Below are 17,671 nucleotides of genomic sequence, written 5' to 3'. Positions count from 1 at the left end.
AGTCCAGTGCATACTGAGCTCGCTGTGACAAGCTAGTGGTGGAGAGCTCTTTCCCCACCTCGCGTCTTGTCCTGGATTGAGAGCTCTACTCTCCATTGCTCCTATACTCATGGCTTGTCACCAGCTCATTCATTCTGCTGAGGTGGAGTAGCTTATCAGATTGATGAATTTGGAAGCAGAATCTGGACATTCTTTGTACAGCCCTTCCTTCCTGGTTTCTTTTGAGAGTAAATTTGACTTTATAAATCTGGCATGGTTGTTCTCCGCTAAGGCAGTAAGTAATGATAAATGCCTAGGATGGTCAGTACATCCAATTCTGGGGGTCAGAAGGCAATCCTGTTCCTTATGTCAGTTCAGTCACTAATAAAGGCTTGTGCATGAGTGTGTGTGTGTGTGTGTGTGTGTGTGTGTGTGTGGTTTAGTCTCTACCTTCTTTAATCCTTTGTTTTAATTTTCATTTGGTTCACCACACTCAGGAGAAAAAGGGTACTCCTTAACAGGGTTCCCTCAAACACTAATACAGTTGCTAGTCACTTATCACTGGAATAAAAAACTGATTGAGTTCAGTTTTGGGCAGAAGTGATAGTAGTTTGACTTGACTTTCCCAACAGAAACAAACCAAATTGTCTTCTCTGCAAGAACTTTTTGGGAATGGAGTCTTTACACCTGGCTTCTGAAAATCTGCCTACTACCAGTTGTAGAAGACAAACTTAAGGATTCAGATTTCCAACCCCTGGTGGAAGCATGGTCCTGAAGACATATATTTAAAATTCTATTAATTCTTCGGGTATTTCTTCAGGACTTAACACACTAGAGAGTCATATGGTATAATAGCTAAATACAGGCTTGTTTTTAAATCTCTACTCTGCTTATTACTAGCTGTGAGATTTTTAGCAAATTACACTAATTCTTTCAGTTTACACATTTGTAAATTGGAAATAAAAGTACCTGTCTTATATGCTTATTGTGGAGATTAAATAAGTTCACAAGTGTATAGTGCTTGTTAGACACCTAGCATGTAGAAAGCGTGCACTAACTATTAACTGGTTAAGGCTTTTTTTTTTTTTAAGATTTATTTATTTACTTATTTATTTATTTATTTATTTATTTATTTATTTATTTATGAGAGAGAGAAGAGAAAAGTCTCAAGCAGACTCCCTGCTGAGTGCAGACCCCAATGTAGGGCTCGATCCCATAATCATAAAATCATGACCTGAGCTGAAATCAAGAGTTGGATGCTGAACCGAAGGAGCCACCTAGATGCCCCTAGTTAAGAATATTTTTAAAAATGATGTGCCAGGGGCACTTGAGTGGCTCAGCCAGTTGAGCATCTGACTTTTGATTTCAGCTCAGGTCATGATCTCAGGGTTGTGAGATCAAGACCCACGTTGGGCTCTGTGCTGGGTATGGAGCTTCTTGGGATTCTCTCTCTCTCTCAAAAAAAAAAAAATTAAATGATGGGCCAGACATCGGGCTTATTTTTTAATGAGATGATGAATGAAATGGACACTGAAAGTTTCAGTTTGGACTGAGTTACACTGTTTAGGTGTAAATCGGTTTCCATTCTTTACTATTTTAATTCACTGAGCACTTCCAAGATGAGTGAAGTACAATGAATGACAAAAATAAATACGTGGACTAAGATCAACATTTAAACTACATTTTAATAGCAGTTTGGTTTTCACAAAATGAATCGAACCATTTTTGCTTTAAGAGCATTATGCAAATGACTCCAGGTGGTTCTAAAACTAAACCTTACTCTATGATTTTTGAGATGTTTTAGATATTTAAAATAAAAGCTATTTTAAATCAAGAAAATGTTCCAAGAAACATATTTTAGATGGAATGGTCGGAAGGTTCAAACACCTTTTCTTGTGGCACCAGGATCATCCATACAGGATCTAGCTTGAAGTTGCTCCCTTTTGATGCAGGGAAATGTGTTCGAAACACAGGAGGCGTCTCGTGACAGCAGTGCCCATACGTGTGTCAGTCTTCAAAACAGTGTTGTCAACCATTCCTAACAGAAGTAGGGAGGGGGAAAAAAAAAAAACAAATGCAAACAGAGCTTTGGAATCTTTCAAAATTGACTTACAACCCCAAACAGGATGTCCTAGAGGGTCAGTTTCACTCCCACAGGAAATAACCTCCTGGTCATTATTGCTGAGGCTGAGGAAGGACGCTGGGTGGGGGAATGTGAGTCACTTAGCATTCACAAAGTGGTGGTGGCCGGATTTAAACTGCCAGTCAGAGTCTGAGAAGCCCCCGGGGTTCTGCTGAATGAGACAGGGGTAGTTCATGGACTGGGTCTCAGCACTGACTGTTCCCACTCCTTTTCACTGCACTGGGATGGCTGAGTATAAAGAGGGGCAGAAAGGAACAGACAACTTCGAGACAATTTATATTTGAATAATGCGTAGGAATTTTACAGTCATATTTTTCATTACAAGAGCAATAAAACAACATGAGAGGTGAACACACCACACTTGTCCCTTCTTTTACTTACCTTTCTAACACCTGATTGAATCATTTGGGTTTATCTTTTTCGGTCTCTCTCTCTTTTTTTTTAAGATTTTATTTATTTGAGAGAGAGAGAGAGAACATGAGCTAGAGAGCATGAGAGAGGGGAGGGGTAGAGAGAGAGAAGGAGGCAGGCTCCCTACTGAGCAGGTAGTTGGACATGGGGCTCGATCCCAGGACCCTGGGATCATGACCTGAGTCAAAAGCAGAAGTTTAATTCGCTGAGTCATCCAGGTGCTCATGACCTCTTTTCATGTTAAGAAAATTGTATGTGCAGTTTTGCCTTTCTTTTTATATTTTACATTGGACTATACAACCAATTGTTTTAATGGTTGTATGGTATTTCCTCTAACAGATGGTCTGTAGTGAAATTATAAACTTTCTTACTATTGAACATTTGGACTCCTTTTAATGTTTTTTGCCACTAGAAATAGTGGTGCACTGGATAGTTTGTACAGATGTCTACTTTATCACTTTGGATTACTCTTTTTGGATTGGTTTCCAGAAGCAAATTCATGGAATCAAAGTAGATGAGCATTTTTATGACTTTTGTTTCAAATTCCTTTTGCTCATCCAGCAGCAAAATATAAGAAAACAAGTATCACTCTAGTTTCATCTATTTCAAAGGAAGTAGATGTTACCGTGGAATAAAATTGTTAATTTTAAGGAGCCTATGTTAATACTTCATTGTTGTTTAATTTGGCACTTTTCTTTTCCCCATATTCTGGGTATTGTCATTTTCCTGAATTGGCTGTTCTTAAATTTGCCTACTGGAGTCATGGCATTTTCCTTATCATTTTGTATACATTTTTTTTCCCATGTGAAGATATTGGTCGTATTACGAGTAATTCTTATAAACACTTATTCATAGTGTATTGTTACCCTTTAAATCTATTTTTAAATATGATCATTGTCATAGGAAGTAGCACACAAGAGTTAACATTTTTAAAACAGAGGTACAAAGACTTACTGGACGATTATCTTTTAGTCCAGTAGTAGCTTTATGTAACCTAGAGTCATAAAACACACATCCCCCCACATCCACATCCACACCCACACGCACTTCCTCCTTGACGCTACATTTTGAGCAACGAACAGCCAGACTGGTCTACTCATTGTTTCCCAGTCTTTCTCTTTTGTGTCCCCTATTCCAAACATCCTCTTCCCTCCTCCATAAAGGCTTTGTTTATATTCAACTGCAGTTGTTTCTGTTTTGAATTCCTGTAGCTTCAGTTGGCACTATCCACAGTGTATCTCGTATTGCTATTTAACTGCAGTTAAATAGCCCTCTGATCTGTTTTACCTCCTTAACTAGAACAGAAACTCTTGACAATTGAAGTCATCGCTTATTACCTACTTATATCTTTATTACTTGTTTATATCTTGCACAGTACATGGCAGCCTGAAAAATGACCATGCTGCATGTGAGATTAAGTAGCAAAATATATAGAGGAAACCGTGAGTCTATAAGGCTTTCAGAAATCTAAATAAAGGAATATTATTTTAGAGTTAATTTTCCAAAGTGGAAATTAGAAATAGCGTCTTTAGAAGAATCAACTGTTAGTGGTGAGTGATCATTTTGCACGTAATAAATAGTGGTACGTGGTATCCTTCACACTGTCACACGAAAGGGCACATGCACTTCTGGCTTCAGCCTGTATCTCCAGGGACAGGTGTGATCCAGATCATGTTGAGCAAACTAAGGCAGCTTACCAGATTTTCATTTAGTTTTATTCTAGGTAACTGAATAGAAGTCCATTTCCTCCTTGATGCTATCAAGTAACCCACTGGGCTGTTGAATCTAGAAATTGAGACAGGAGATAGGAGTCAAATTTGCAGACTATTAATAAAGGTTAGATTTATAAAGCAGGGCAGATATATAAATCTGGTCTATGGAGCAGGGGACTGAGGACCAGGACTTCTGGCAATGGCAGTGCTGTATGCTCCATTCTGGGTATCGGAACAGTTTATAAGGAGCTGCTGGATGTTGTCATGGGCCTTTTAACTATGTGATGGTAAAGCCACAGTTCAGGAGGAGGGGTTGGGAGAGCATGAAGGGAGCTGGCCCAGAAACAGAGGCAGGATCTAACATCAAGGACAAAAAACATTTGCTAAATAACACAATTTGACAATTGCCTTTATAAGACTCACTAGCTGTTGTTTCTACCATTTAAAGAATTATCTCTTACTTCCACACTACTTTCTCTATATTAACAACCTCATGCAATCAGGTTTTTTTTTTTTTTTTAATTATGAAAAAGCAGCACTTTGGGGAAATAGGTAGAGGGAGACCATTAGCTTCCCTGCATCTTCATTCTCCAAAATAAGTTATTATGCTGAATCCTACAAGCTTGGCAGCCAGCCCAGGCTAAGGAGAAAGACAAACTATTCTAGAGGACTCTAGGAGCCATCTAATATTTTATCTTAAGTGCTTTCCTCATCTTCTTTCTTTTTTAAAATTATAAGTTCCCTTTCCTACTTCCTAGTCTTCAGCAGCAACCGTGTTTGGGAGATTTAGGGGAGGTACCTGTATCCATATTTTTTAGAAAATTAGTATCTGGAGAGCACAAGAAGTTTGGAGAAGTAGTTTTCAGTGTGATTAAGGGGTTAGCAGAGAAAAACAGAAATTATTTGTTTGGATTGCTTGTTATGTGCCAAACACTATGCAGCATACTTTCCATTTCTTTAATCTGCACAGCAGCACTGTACAAAGTACATATGGTCACTGTCTCTGTTTTATAGATGCTGAAAGTGATGCTTAAACAGGTTAAGAAATCTGTCCAAGGTGACGTGGCTAAGAAGCGATGGAACCAGGGCGCAAACCTGGAGTCTCATGCCAGAGCCCATACTCTCAGCCCCTATGTTATTGGGTGAGTAGTTCCAGGCAACCAGCAGCCACTAGGGAAGGTTTGAAGAAAAGCTTCCCCAGAAAGACTCCAAAATATTTAGGGAGGGTGTGAACTTCTTGCTTTCATGCTGGACAGGAACTGTGTATTTTAAAAAAGTGTTGGCCTCTTGAAGACCGGACAGACATGAGAAAAACACCTTCAACTTCCACCACAGAACAAAAATCCTTTCACTCAACGTATGCTTGTGAGGAGAGGTTCAGAGGGAGAAGGCACATGTGTCTCCAAGTTTTATGCCTAGGGCTAATGGAGCAAATGGACTTGATGTAAAATATATTTTTAACAACCAAATACACAATTTTCTGGTTTGTGTATTTGTAGCAGATCTCTCTCAGAGTCTGGGTATTATAATCAGCGTCTCCTAGAATAATGCAACCAGTTTGGCACCAAGTAGAATTAAAAACATATTCCCTACGTCATCTGGAATTCCCCAGGATTCAGTCTACAGGCAACCTGGCGTAGATGCTGTGAGGTGCTGCCATTGTATTTCTCTGTGGCCCACTTTCATTTCCAGCGCCCTACAGTGTTTCATAACTTGGGATATTGCTGCAAAGTTGGCCTAGGGTTTTGAAGAGCCCAAGATCCCTAAGTGACCTATCCAAGTTCATTGTGGACTGTGAAATTAACCAATGTTTATGGGATTTTCTGGATAACTTTGGTGAGCTTGGGGCAGATTAGATTAGCACCTTCATTATGGAGCTCCTGTTTTGTGACAGGTATTGTGGTTAGTTGAGCAAACTGCCTTCAAGTTGGAAGATCCCACATGGATAGTTGACGTGGCCATGAAGTCTTCAGACCAGTCAAAATTTCAGCCCAAGGCAGAGAAGTGGTAGTGGCTCACGTACATGACAACCCTAGCTACTCCAATAGTGTGTGGTGGCTAATGTGATTTAAAACAAATATTCTGGGATCTTCTGAACTTTGCTTTTCTTTATCATTTATCTAATATTTACCTAAAAATATAAATTCAATTTCCACTGTACCCTGGACTAAGAAATTTACAAACTGATTAGCAGGTAAACTCTTTCAGATTAAGAAAAATACATTGATAATTTCCATAAATACCAGACTCTCTTTTCTCCAAAATAAAACTTTTAAAAAGACTGCTTTAAATTTACCTCAATATTGGTCTCAAATTGAAGGCCTTCTTTATACAGTCTGGTTGTAGCTGGTTCAAGAAAGACTGTGTTAGTATAAACAATGGAACAAACGACCATTCTTATCAGTTCACCTATCACATTAGGCCAGATTCAAATCATTCACACCTGGGCCTGTGATCTGAAATTGGTGGTAATCTCAATTGGTGGGAAGAAGGGTCACATTTAAAAAAAAAAAAAAGGCTTAAAAAGCCTTTTATTATAAAGATTATGTAAAAAATGTGCAGGAATTTTGGAAAGAGAGAAAAAAATAATCTATTGTCCCATTATTCCAAATACATTTATGTTAAGCCGTGTTGAGAATGAATGCCAGGCCCATGGGTAATTGGAACAGACAGTGTAACAGTATTTTCATTATTACTGTTGTATAAAATATTTTAATTGGGGAAGAACTAAAAATTCCCTCATTGGGGTATCTGGGTGGCTCAGTAGACTAAGTTTTCAAATCGTGGTTTTGGCCCAGGTCATGATCTCAGGGTCATGAGATCGTACCCTGAGTTGGGCTCCACGCTCAGCTGGGAGTCTGCTTGAGATTCTCTCTTCCTCTCCCCCAACCCCGTTCTCCACACCACCCCGGCTCTCTCTCTAAAATAAATAAATAAAATCTTTTAAAAATAAAAACTTACTCATTAACCTTTTCCCATAGTATTTTGGTAATTATGCATATTTATCCTTATAGATGAAAAATAGAGTGAACACGGATCTTCTCAGTCTGAATTCACACATCAGATATCAAATATGGCAATTAAAATGATTTCCGAATACTCTAGGTAGAATGCATTCAGTAGTTTCCAAATACATATATGTCTATTTTATAACTGGAAAGTTCTCAATTACTCAAAGAAATCTAACTTACATGTTGGAAGAGACGCTTTACGTGAAGGTATATATTTTCTAGTGTTCCATCTGAAGTTTTTCAGATCAACTGAAGTTTGAACAATCATTACCTTTGTAAAATCTTCAGTGCCTTGTACCTGAAGTTCAATAGAATATAAGTTAATTCCTGAGTACTTACCATACAATTACGTGTTTCTCTGGTAAGCTAGTATCTCAGGACCTCTCTAAATATCTGGGATGAAAGGTAAACGTGTCTATATCAGATATGTTGTTTTTGATATGCTTTGAATCACATGAGTACCCAGATCTACAATAGACAGGGCTGTCTGCCCGAGAAAGTAGACAGAGTTGCGTAGGTTTTAGGCTGCCTTGAGAACCTCTGGCTTGGCCATCTAAACTCCCAATCAGCACCCACAGCACAGCTCTGTTATTATGTATTCAAGAATAGAAGTACGCAGCACCATAGTTCAGAGTAATGTCTCACTTCCTCCCAGTGGGTGTATCACATTGGTGCTGGAGGCATCCACTCAGAAATTTTTTCTTGTGATCCTTTCCCACCTTAGGATTCCTCTTACCCCCACCTCACGTTCTTCTTGTGTCCCAAATCTACCTCGTAAATACTTCTATCATAGCTGTACACGTTTCTTTAATATGTTTACGTATTTTTCTTTTCACTTGGTTGAGAGATCGTATGAGGGCAAGTTGCAAATCTCACTTGTCTTGGTCACTCTAGCATCTAGCACTGTTGCTGCCATCTATTAATTACTTAAAAAATATATGTCTAATTCGATCAACTCTAGGTCCCTCTCTCAATGTACTTTCTGTAGCTGTATTTTGTATGTCACCTGATTTCTCCTGCCATGTGCCTCTCTTTTTCTACCCCAACACACACACACGTACACACACAGGGTTTGCCTTCTTTCCTTCTTCATACGCAGAGCTTCTCATTTTGAGGGCCAGGAAAACTCAGTAGCCTAAATGTGGGAAGTATCTTTCAAAGTATCTGAGCAAATACCTCTGTTGCTCAGTTCAGCATGGGTTTGGCAGAAATTCTCCAGAGTACTGTTAAGACAGTCCAGAGAAAGTGGTCCTTCTGCAATGTTGTATATGAACTTGCTAGGCCCCCTTTTTCTATTTACAGCTGCACCAAAATCTAACTATGGCCAAAATGTACAGCTCGGCCTGCCTCATCGACATTGAATAGGAATATGTTGGTGTTTGGGCTACCCAGTGTCAAGGCAATCTGTGAACTGGGTGTGTGTGGTGTTTGTGCTTATGGAGTGGTAGGGGAAAGGTGGGAGATGGGAAGGTGGAAAGTGACAATTTTTCTAATGTTCATACATTGTCAGACATATGGCGGATTGACTGGAAGGTATGAATCAATATTTCTTTACCTGATAGCATGTTATAGGAATTAAAGAAGGCGCCTTATAAGTTTTCCGTAACTGACAATCTTCTACAGCTCCATGGATGAGGATGACATAAATCACAGTTTCATCATAGATACCAGTTTTGATGTTCTTTGGTATATCTTTTACAGACACATTACAGAGTTTTAATTGCATCTTGTAGTTCCAATCCTACAAGGAAAGCACAATTTCGTAGTCTCTTGTTGATACAATTTAATATAAATTCCTAAATAGTTCATTAATAACCATATTTTAATACAATTCCATTCAGAGCGAAGAATGAGCTTATATAAACACCTCTTACCTCATAAGATAGATGTCCCCTGATTTTTTTGGCAGTAATAGAAAGTCCAAGTTTTAGCCACATTTTATATTCAATGTGAGGACTACATTGTTCAAAAGCTTCATACAAGTAATTTTTAGGAATAAAACATGTCTGAAAAAAGGAAAATCTAAATTTAATATCTCATTCTGCATACCCATAGTCTAAGGAGATAAGGTTTTTCTCATTTACATTAAAGCTAAGAATTTGAATTATTTAAGAATCATGTTGCTGCCTGGAGACTTACTAAAATGTGTATAGTAATAAATATTTGTGTAATCTTATCATAAATTATTAAAAGGCCACATGCTCCAATGAGATGTTATTATTCTTACAGATTCTAAAAAAGTAGAAAATAAGGTATCGAAAATCATTTAAACTTTTAAACTAAAGATATAAATATTTCTAAAAATACATTATTTTGGGGTGCCTGGATGGCTCAGGTGTTTAAGTGTCTGCCTTCAGCTCAGGTCATGATTCCAGGGTCCTGGGATTGAGCCCAGCTTTGAGCTCCCTGCCAAGCTTCTCCCTCTCCCACCCCCTGCTTGTATGCACTCTCCACGTGTTACTCAAATAAATAGAATCTTTAATAAAAATAAAAACACATAATTTTTAGGGGAGCAAACTTTTTAGATAACAATAAAATGCCAGTGCTAATGAGCAGACTATTGGCTACCAGGAATAAGCTGCTGCGAATATACAAGATGTTGTGTATGTTGGTTTTTATTTCTTATGGGTAAGGATGTATGAGTGTGATTGCTGGGTAATAGGTAAGTGTGTGTTTAATTTTATAAGAAAACTGTCAATCTGATTTTGGAAGGGGTTGTAACATTTTAGACTCTCATCAGCCATGATGGACATTTCAGTTGCTTCACATCCTTGCCATTACCTGCTGCTCATTATTTTTATGTTTAGCCAACACAGTAGGTGTGTGGTGATACCTCATCATGATTTTAATTTGCATTTCTCTGAGAGCTAATGATATCAAGAATCTTCTTTATGTGCTTTTCGCCCACTTGTATATTATTTGTGAAAGGTTTGTTCACATCCTTTGCCCAGTTTTTAATTCAGTGATTTGTCTTCTATTCTTTATAGGTTCCATTGTCAAGTAATTCTTCAGATCAAGCTATTGTGAAAAGCTCCCCACAGTCTGTGGGTTGCTTTTTTCCATATTCTTCATGGTGTCTTTTTTAAAAAGCAGCATATTTTAATTTCAGTGGCATTCAATTTATCAATATTTTGTTTCATGGTTAGTGCTTTTTATGTCCTGGCTTAGAAATCTTTGCCTATCTCACGATCTGTGTTTCCTTTTCAAATTTTTATAGCTCTGATTTTTATGTTTAGGTCTATCATCATTCCAACTCAATTTTTGTGCGTAATGTAGGAAGCTGAGGCTCATAACTTCCTTATAGGTATTTGGGATTTTCGGGATCAATTGTTGAAAATACCATTATTGTTAAAGATCAACTGATTGTGTATATGTGAATCTATTTCTGGATTCTCTTCCCTGTTCCACTGATCTATATTATGTTCAGATAATAACATTTGGTGCTGATTATAATAAATGATAATTTATTTTTAAAAAATTATATATTATATATTTTATGTATGTAAATTATATATATTATATATAATTTATTCTTTTAAAAATTTTAATTCCAGTGTAGTTAACACACAATGTTATATTGATTTTAGGTGTACAGTATAGTGATTCAGCTTACCTATCACCCTTCTCTCTGTTATTTTCATATTTTCACTCTGCATGTATTATAACCCCCTTACAATGTTATTTTTATTTTTGCTTTAAATAGTTCTATTTTAAGAAAACTGCAAGAAGAAAAAACCTAGTTATTTATATTTACTTACCGATTTACCATTTCTGGTGTTTTTCCTTACCTGTAGATCTGAATTTGTCCCCTCTAATGGCACTTACTACATCTTGAAGAATATTGTTTTGTATTTGTTGTAGTGCAGGTCTGAGAAGGAAGAATTGCCTCAGCTTTAATTTATCCAATTTTTATTCTTTTCCACAATTTAAGATGTTGTTCTATTATTGTTCTCTCATCTTCATTGTTTCCAATAAGAAGTCAGTGATTATTCTTTTATGTTCCCCCAAATACATTTTCTTTTTATTCTGACTACTTTCTAGACTTTCTCTGTTTTTCAGCACACACGTGTGTGTGTGGTGCATGCATTTGTTTGTCCTGTTTGAGTTTCTTTTTTTTTTTTCCTGTTTGAGTTTCTTTCTTAAAACTGTAAGTCAAGGCTTTTCATCAACTTGGGAACATTTTAGTAATCATTTAGAAAATATTTTTCCTTTCCATTCTTGTTCTCTTCTCCTACTGCAAACTGTATTATACACTATTGCATTGTTTAATGTTACACCATAGATCTCCAGAGTGTACATTAAAAAAAAAATCATTGTTCTCTTTGTTTTTCAAACTATTATTTCTATCATTTGTCTTCCAGTTATTGGCTTTTTACTACCATCTCTAATCAGCTCTTTTTAGTTCTAAAATTTCCATTAAACTCTTTTTTATATTTTTACAATATACTGGTATTTATTATCTCTTTTCTCATTATGGTTATATTTTCCCCTGAGTTCTTTGAATATATTCTTTTTTTTTTTTTTAAGATTTTACTTATTTATTCGTGAGAGACACACAGAGAGAGAGAGAGAGGCAGAGACACAGGCAGAGAGACAAGCAGGCTCTACACAGGGAGCCCAACGTGGGACTAGATTCCAGGGCTCCAGGATCACGCCCTGGGCTGAAGGCGGCGCTAAACCGCTGAGCCACCCGGGCTGCCCTGAATGTATTCTTAATGCCTCTTTAGTGTCTTTGCCTCATCCATATTTTGGGCCATCTCAATGTTGGTCTCTATTCATTGCCCCCTTTTTTCACACTATAGGTGACATTATGTTTCTTTGCTTGTTTAGTAATTCATGATTGGTGTTCTGTAACCAGAAACAGAAGGCTAAAGCATTTTTATGCAAATCCCAGGCATAATTTTAACTTGGAAATATTATAATATGCATCACTGAATAATAAAGACATAAAGTTTTCCCTTGCCTTCTTCCTTCTCCCCTCCCACTTTATATGTCATTAATTTGCTGGGAAAAAAAGAAAAAAGAAAAAACAGATTATTCATTCTGTGGATCTCTCATATTTTGGATTTACCGAGTTATTCCCTTCTGATGTCAATTAACCTGTTTCTCTCCCCTCTGCGTTTTCTATTAACTGGTTCGATAGATAGGCTTTTACTTTTTTCTTATTCAAGAGCACTTCATCATGGGTGGTACCAGTACTTCTGCTGCATCATAGCATGAGGTACATGATGCCCAGTTGTCCAACTTTTAGTGATTCTACAATTGTTTTTAGGTGGTGTCAGCCTGGTCCTTTCATTATAAAGTTTCCCATTAACATTGCACATAGTAGTTTTAGCATCAATTGATGGCTATTGCCTAGATCCATTACTTCATTTGAGATAGCAAAATAAAGATATTCTAATTCTCTCCTTCTGTATTTGTTAGCTGAAATTCTGTATAGAAGAATATTTTTTTCATCTTCTTTTCTTGAAAGAGTTTGTAGAGGGAAGGCAGGATAAATGTTGAATTCTTTCTATTTTTTTTTTTTTAAATTTTTATTTATGATAGTCACAGAGAGAGAGAGAGAGAGAGAGAGAGAGAGAGGCAGAGACACAGGCAGAGGAAGAAGCAGGCTCCATGCACCGGGAGCCCGATGTGGGATTCGATCCCGGGTCTCCAGGATCGCGCCCTGGGCCAAAGGCAGGCGCCAAACCGCTGCGCCACCCAGGGATCCCTTTTTTTTTTTTTTTTTTTTTTTTTTTTAAATTTTTATTTATGATAGTCACAGAGAGAGAGAGAGAGAGAGAGTCTTTCTATTTTTTAATCCATTTTTAGCGTAGTAAGTTGATATCCTGACATTATTAGAAATTAAACAACTTTTGGTATCATTAACAACTTACGGATTTTTATACATCATGGGGCTCAATTGTTTGCAGTTACTGTTCTTTTGAGTTCAAATTAAGCCAGTGGAAGCCCCTGTTGCTTTGGGAATTTTGTCCTCATTGTGTCTAGGGAAATTTCCATCCACTCTGTTCAACTTTTTGATTAAAGGTACTAGTTCTCTGACATTTTCCTTCATCACCTCTCAAATTATGGTATTAATAGTTTAAATATGTCCTCTAATTTCTCCATGAGAGACCTCACTTAATCAGTTTTTCTGGTTAAATCTTTCTTTCAATTTGATAGGTTAACTTTTGCAAGCCATTTTGCCAAGACAGTATACTGGGCAAGTATAATTTGGTAACAAGTTATGTTCCTTTATTATTCCTATTTAAAAAAATTATCACTATACTGTAAACATATACTAAGTACAGAAATAACCTTAAATCTGATACCAGACATTTAATAAGATACAGCAGTAGGATATAAGGTGATGTTTTCTGACCTCCACTACAGTCTTGCAGGTAGCAGAACATGTCATGGGTGTATTAGTTAAGCAGTTTAGCTCTCCTATTATTTCCCCACTGATTAAAAAGTCTGTGTAATTCATCTGATAATCTTTCTCCTCTGACTCCATTTGGTCAATTCCAAAACTAGGTTTTGATCTTTGAAGCTGTTCAGGAACAATGAAAGGCAAAAGCATATGTCAGTTAATTACCAAAACTCTGTAATTATTTATTTTTCCTTTGATTTTAACAATGTTAATATGCAGATGTTGTTTTGAGGACACTTATTACTTGTACCTTTTGAAGTGAATTTATTAAATTAGCCAAAGTGTTCTTAGATACTGCAATCTTTCTGATTCCTTCTACTCAACCAACTTATACCCGCTTTAGAATGGCTAAATGCCCAATTCAGATAAACATAACATGAAAACAACTTATAATACCCCATCTTAAAGATGATCCCTTGGATGGTTTCTTGTTCTCTATGGGAAAGTAACACTTAAAAGGTGGTAGGTAATGTTAACCATTGTGTTTGAACAAGAAAATTAGATGGTAGCTGTTGTCCTAAAAGGTGAACAATGCAGTTCTTAACATGAAAAACTATGAATTCTCAATTTTATAGAGTTTTTAACTAATGTTCACAAGGCATTTATGAATAATACGGACTTACCTTTACCATACCTGATATTATTACATAAATTCCTTTGGGCTCATCACCTTCTTCAAATATGTCATTTCCACAATCAAATGTTACAATTCTGGCTCTTTTCTTAAAAATATCACCAAATATAGAGATTGGTTGGGGATGTTGAAGTTTACATCTTATTAAAAGTTTTTACATTTTAAAATATTCAGTAAGATCTGACTTATTGTGTGAGTGATAAATTTGTAAGAGAAAATAAGAGGAAGAGAGAAAGGTGGATATTCGTTGATTTTTGTAACTTCAGATGAGTATTTATACATGGATTAGAAAATAAATGATCTAGTATAGGAATAAGAATGTAATGGAAGGATAAAAATATTTCACCTGTATTAAAAATAATCAGAACAGATGCAAGCTAATGGCATATATACGTCTCATACATAGTTATGCTCTAAACAGCTGATGAAGTAAATTGGAAATTCAATCACTCAAAGTATTTTAAGCAGGTGGAAAAATGTAATTGGTCCTTTGGCACCATGTAGACATAGAAAAATAAAGTTAGCAGAACCAGTTAGACCTATTGTTTATTCCACAAACACTCTTTGAGCACCCTCTATGTAATATGCAAAGTGTTTGGGGCTGGGCATTCAAAAGATGGATGAGCTAAAGGATATAGTACAGAAGAGGGATGGAAAGGTAATTGTAATGTTATATACCTAATGCTATAATGAAACAGTATAATGGATACAATGGCGACACCTTTGGTCCTCCAAACTCTGTATGGACCACAGGATGGTCTTCTACTGGCAGAATGTTTGCCCCTAAAGCTGACTTTTCTGAATTACTTTGGTGGGGATGTTTCCAGAGAAGCAAGTCAAAAAAAAAAGTAAAAACACAGGGTGTTTTAAGAGATACAAACAGCACCCCAAGAGGAAGGGAAATAGAATACAGTATAAAGGATTTGGGGCACCATGCAAGGTTGAGTATAGAGTATGAGGTATATGATGATATGATGAAAGGGCAACAGAAAATGAAGATGGAAAAGTAGACAGGAGGCAGATTGGGGAAGAACTTTACATGTCATTTAAAGGGATTTTGATTTTATCCTGCAGACAGTAAAAGACATTTCAAGTTTTGAGCTGGAGAGTATCACAGTCTTCATTTAAAAAAACATAATTTGTTGGTACATTACAAACGGCATTACCAGAGAATAAAAATATTACCTGAATGAAGGTTATATATTCTTTGTCTTTATCTAGCCATGGAATATGGTAGAGTGCTTCCTTAACAGTAAGAGGCTTGATAACAGGTTGAAAATCAAGTATCTCTCTCTTTTTGGCCATTATTAACTAAAATCACACAATTTAAGAAAGAAGATGAACAAAACTGGTGTTCACAGAATGTTTATAAAAATATGGCTTTGTACTATTTCCTTTACTTGCTCTTCTGAGATTTTTCTTCTTCTATGGAAACATTCAACCTCTCCCCACTTACAACATTTTTCTCTTATCATCATTCTGAAGTCATAGATTAAACTTTTAAAAGTAAACTTTTTTACTGAATTATAGCAGATAAACAAAAAGCACACAAATTATAAATGTCCTCTCAAAGAACACTGACAGTGTGAAAACCTCTGGGTAACAATCACCCCGATTAAGAAATAAAGCATTTACTGCACCTAAAATCCTCTCATATTCTCTTCTAGTCATTTCTTCTATTTAAAGATAACCTCTCTTCTATCGTCAGAGTTTAGCTTTGTTTGGGTCTGAGGTTTATCTGCATGGGATCAACGAGTATGAGCTTGTTTTTGTCTGGTTTCATTTGGTCAACATTATGTTTCTGAGATCCGTCTCTAATACTGCAGGGAGCAAAAGTTCAAACCCATCATTTTCATTGTCGAAGAGGATTATGTTGTAGAATATACCACAGTTCTGTCTATCATTAATCAACATTTGGGGCGCTCCAGTTTTGGCCTTTTGTAATACTGCTGTATTTGTTCGCTGTGAGTGTATGGTTCTGAAATCTAATTGCCTTGCATATGTGTACGTTCAAATTTAGTAGATTTTGCCTAAAATTTTCCAAAGTGATTGCGTTAATTTACACTCTCACTCTGATGTACCCATTGTTCCACATAATTGCCTACGATTGGTATTGTCAGGTAAAAAAACCAATCAAGTATTCTGATGGTTGTGTATTGGTATTTCATTTGGCTTTAATTTGTGTTAAGCTTATGACAATGAAATTTGGTAACTTCTGTTATGTATTAGTCATTTGAATATCCTCTGTTATGAGGTGTCTACTCAAATCTTTTGTCCATTAAAAATGGGTTTTCTGTATTGTTCTTTTTGATTTATAAGAAAGTTTTTGGGGTTTTTTTGTAAGACTTTTTTTGGAGGGTAAGAGATTTTTATGTGTTCTAGACATAAGCCCTTTGTTGGATATATTTATTTTGAAAATATCCCTTACCTTTTTGTGGGTTGCCTTTTAATTCTCTTATTCTTTTAATACAGAGAAGTTCTCACTGTTTATGTTATTTAAATCCAATTTTCTGTCCTGTTTAAGAAATCTTTACCTATGCCAATATCATAAAAATTATCTTCTGTTATCTTCTAGAAGCCTATTGTTTTACCTTTTACAGTTATGTACATCCATCTGAAATTGATTTTTTGTGTGTGGTATGAGATAAGAGTTCAGATTCAGGAGTGAAATAAGAACAGAAAAACACAAGAACTATTGAAACAAAGGTAAGACTTAAGTGGAGAGATACGCTAAAAGATTGACTCAATATTACAAAGATGTCAATACTCTTTAAATTGACATACAGGCTTGTTGGAATCCCAGTGGAAATTCCATTAGGCTATTCAATGGAAATTGACAAGCTGATTCTAGAATTTATTTGAAAATACAAAATGCCAAAACTTGTCAAAATACTCGTAAAGAAAAGAGCAAAAGATACATGCCATCAGAATGAAGATTTATTAAGTTTCAGTATAAGATGGTGCAATACACACTGAGAAAGGCTCAATGACAGATAAATAAAACAATGAAACAAAAGAGTCCAGAAACTCATTCACACATACACAGTCATTTAATTCATGAAGTACTCCACTGCAGTACAATAGGGTAGGATAATCTTTTCTAGAAATTATTTTGGGTCAGTTGATCACCTATATAGGAAAAAAAATGTTAACTTTAACCTACTATTGTTATGTAAGGCATTCTAAACAGCATTGTTTTTGTTAATTATTTCTATTTTCTACAGAGTCAACTTTTAGCGTAATCAGGTAAATCAGTCTCGGTTTTTGAAACTGAAAATTCCTAGTCTGTTTAGCTGGAAATGCGCCCATCTCTTTCTACTTTTGTTTTTTGATAGTGCTGTGTTTAAAAGCATGGGCTCTGGAATCAGA

General features: G+C 36.2%; 1 protein-coding gene across 1 annotated transcript in view; it reads right to left on the bottom strand.

Moving 5' to 3' along the window:
• Positions 1 to 1,852: 1,852 nt before the first annotated feature.
• SLC9C1 (solute carrier family 9 member C1) overlaps positions 1,853 to 17,671 on the bottom strand; it is a 74,561-nt gene continuing 58,742 nt past the window's right edge. The window contains 9 exon segments of the mRNA XM_041746754.1: positions 1,853 to 2,017; positions 4,231 to 4,318; positions 6,542 to 6,591; positions 7,437 to 7,554; positions 8,812 to 8,997; positions 9,131 to 9,262; positions 13,621 to 13,788; positions 14,292 to 14,390; positions 15,488 to 15,613. Coding sequence (XP_041602688.1) covers positions 4,253 to 4,318; positions 6,542 to 6,591; positions 7,437 to 7,554; positions 8,812 to 8,997; positions 9,131 to 9,262; positions 13,621 to 13,788; positions 14,292 to 14,390; positions 15,488 to 15,613 — 945 coding nt within the window. The 3' untranslated portion in view covers positions 1,853 to 2,017; positions 4,231 to 4,252.

Source organism: Vulpes lagopus, chromosome 1 (assembly GCF_018345385.1).
Source record: "Vulpes lagopus strain Blue_001 chromosome 1, ASM1834538v1, whole genome shotgun sequence".
In the NCBI taxonomy this organism is placed as follows: Eukaryota; Metazoa; Chordata; class Mammalia; order Carnivora; family Canidae; genus Vulpes; species Vulpes lagopus.
Note: the sequence above shows the minus strand (reverse complement) of the source record. Positions and strands in the feature narration are given on the sequence as shown.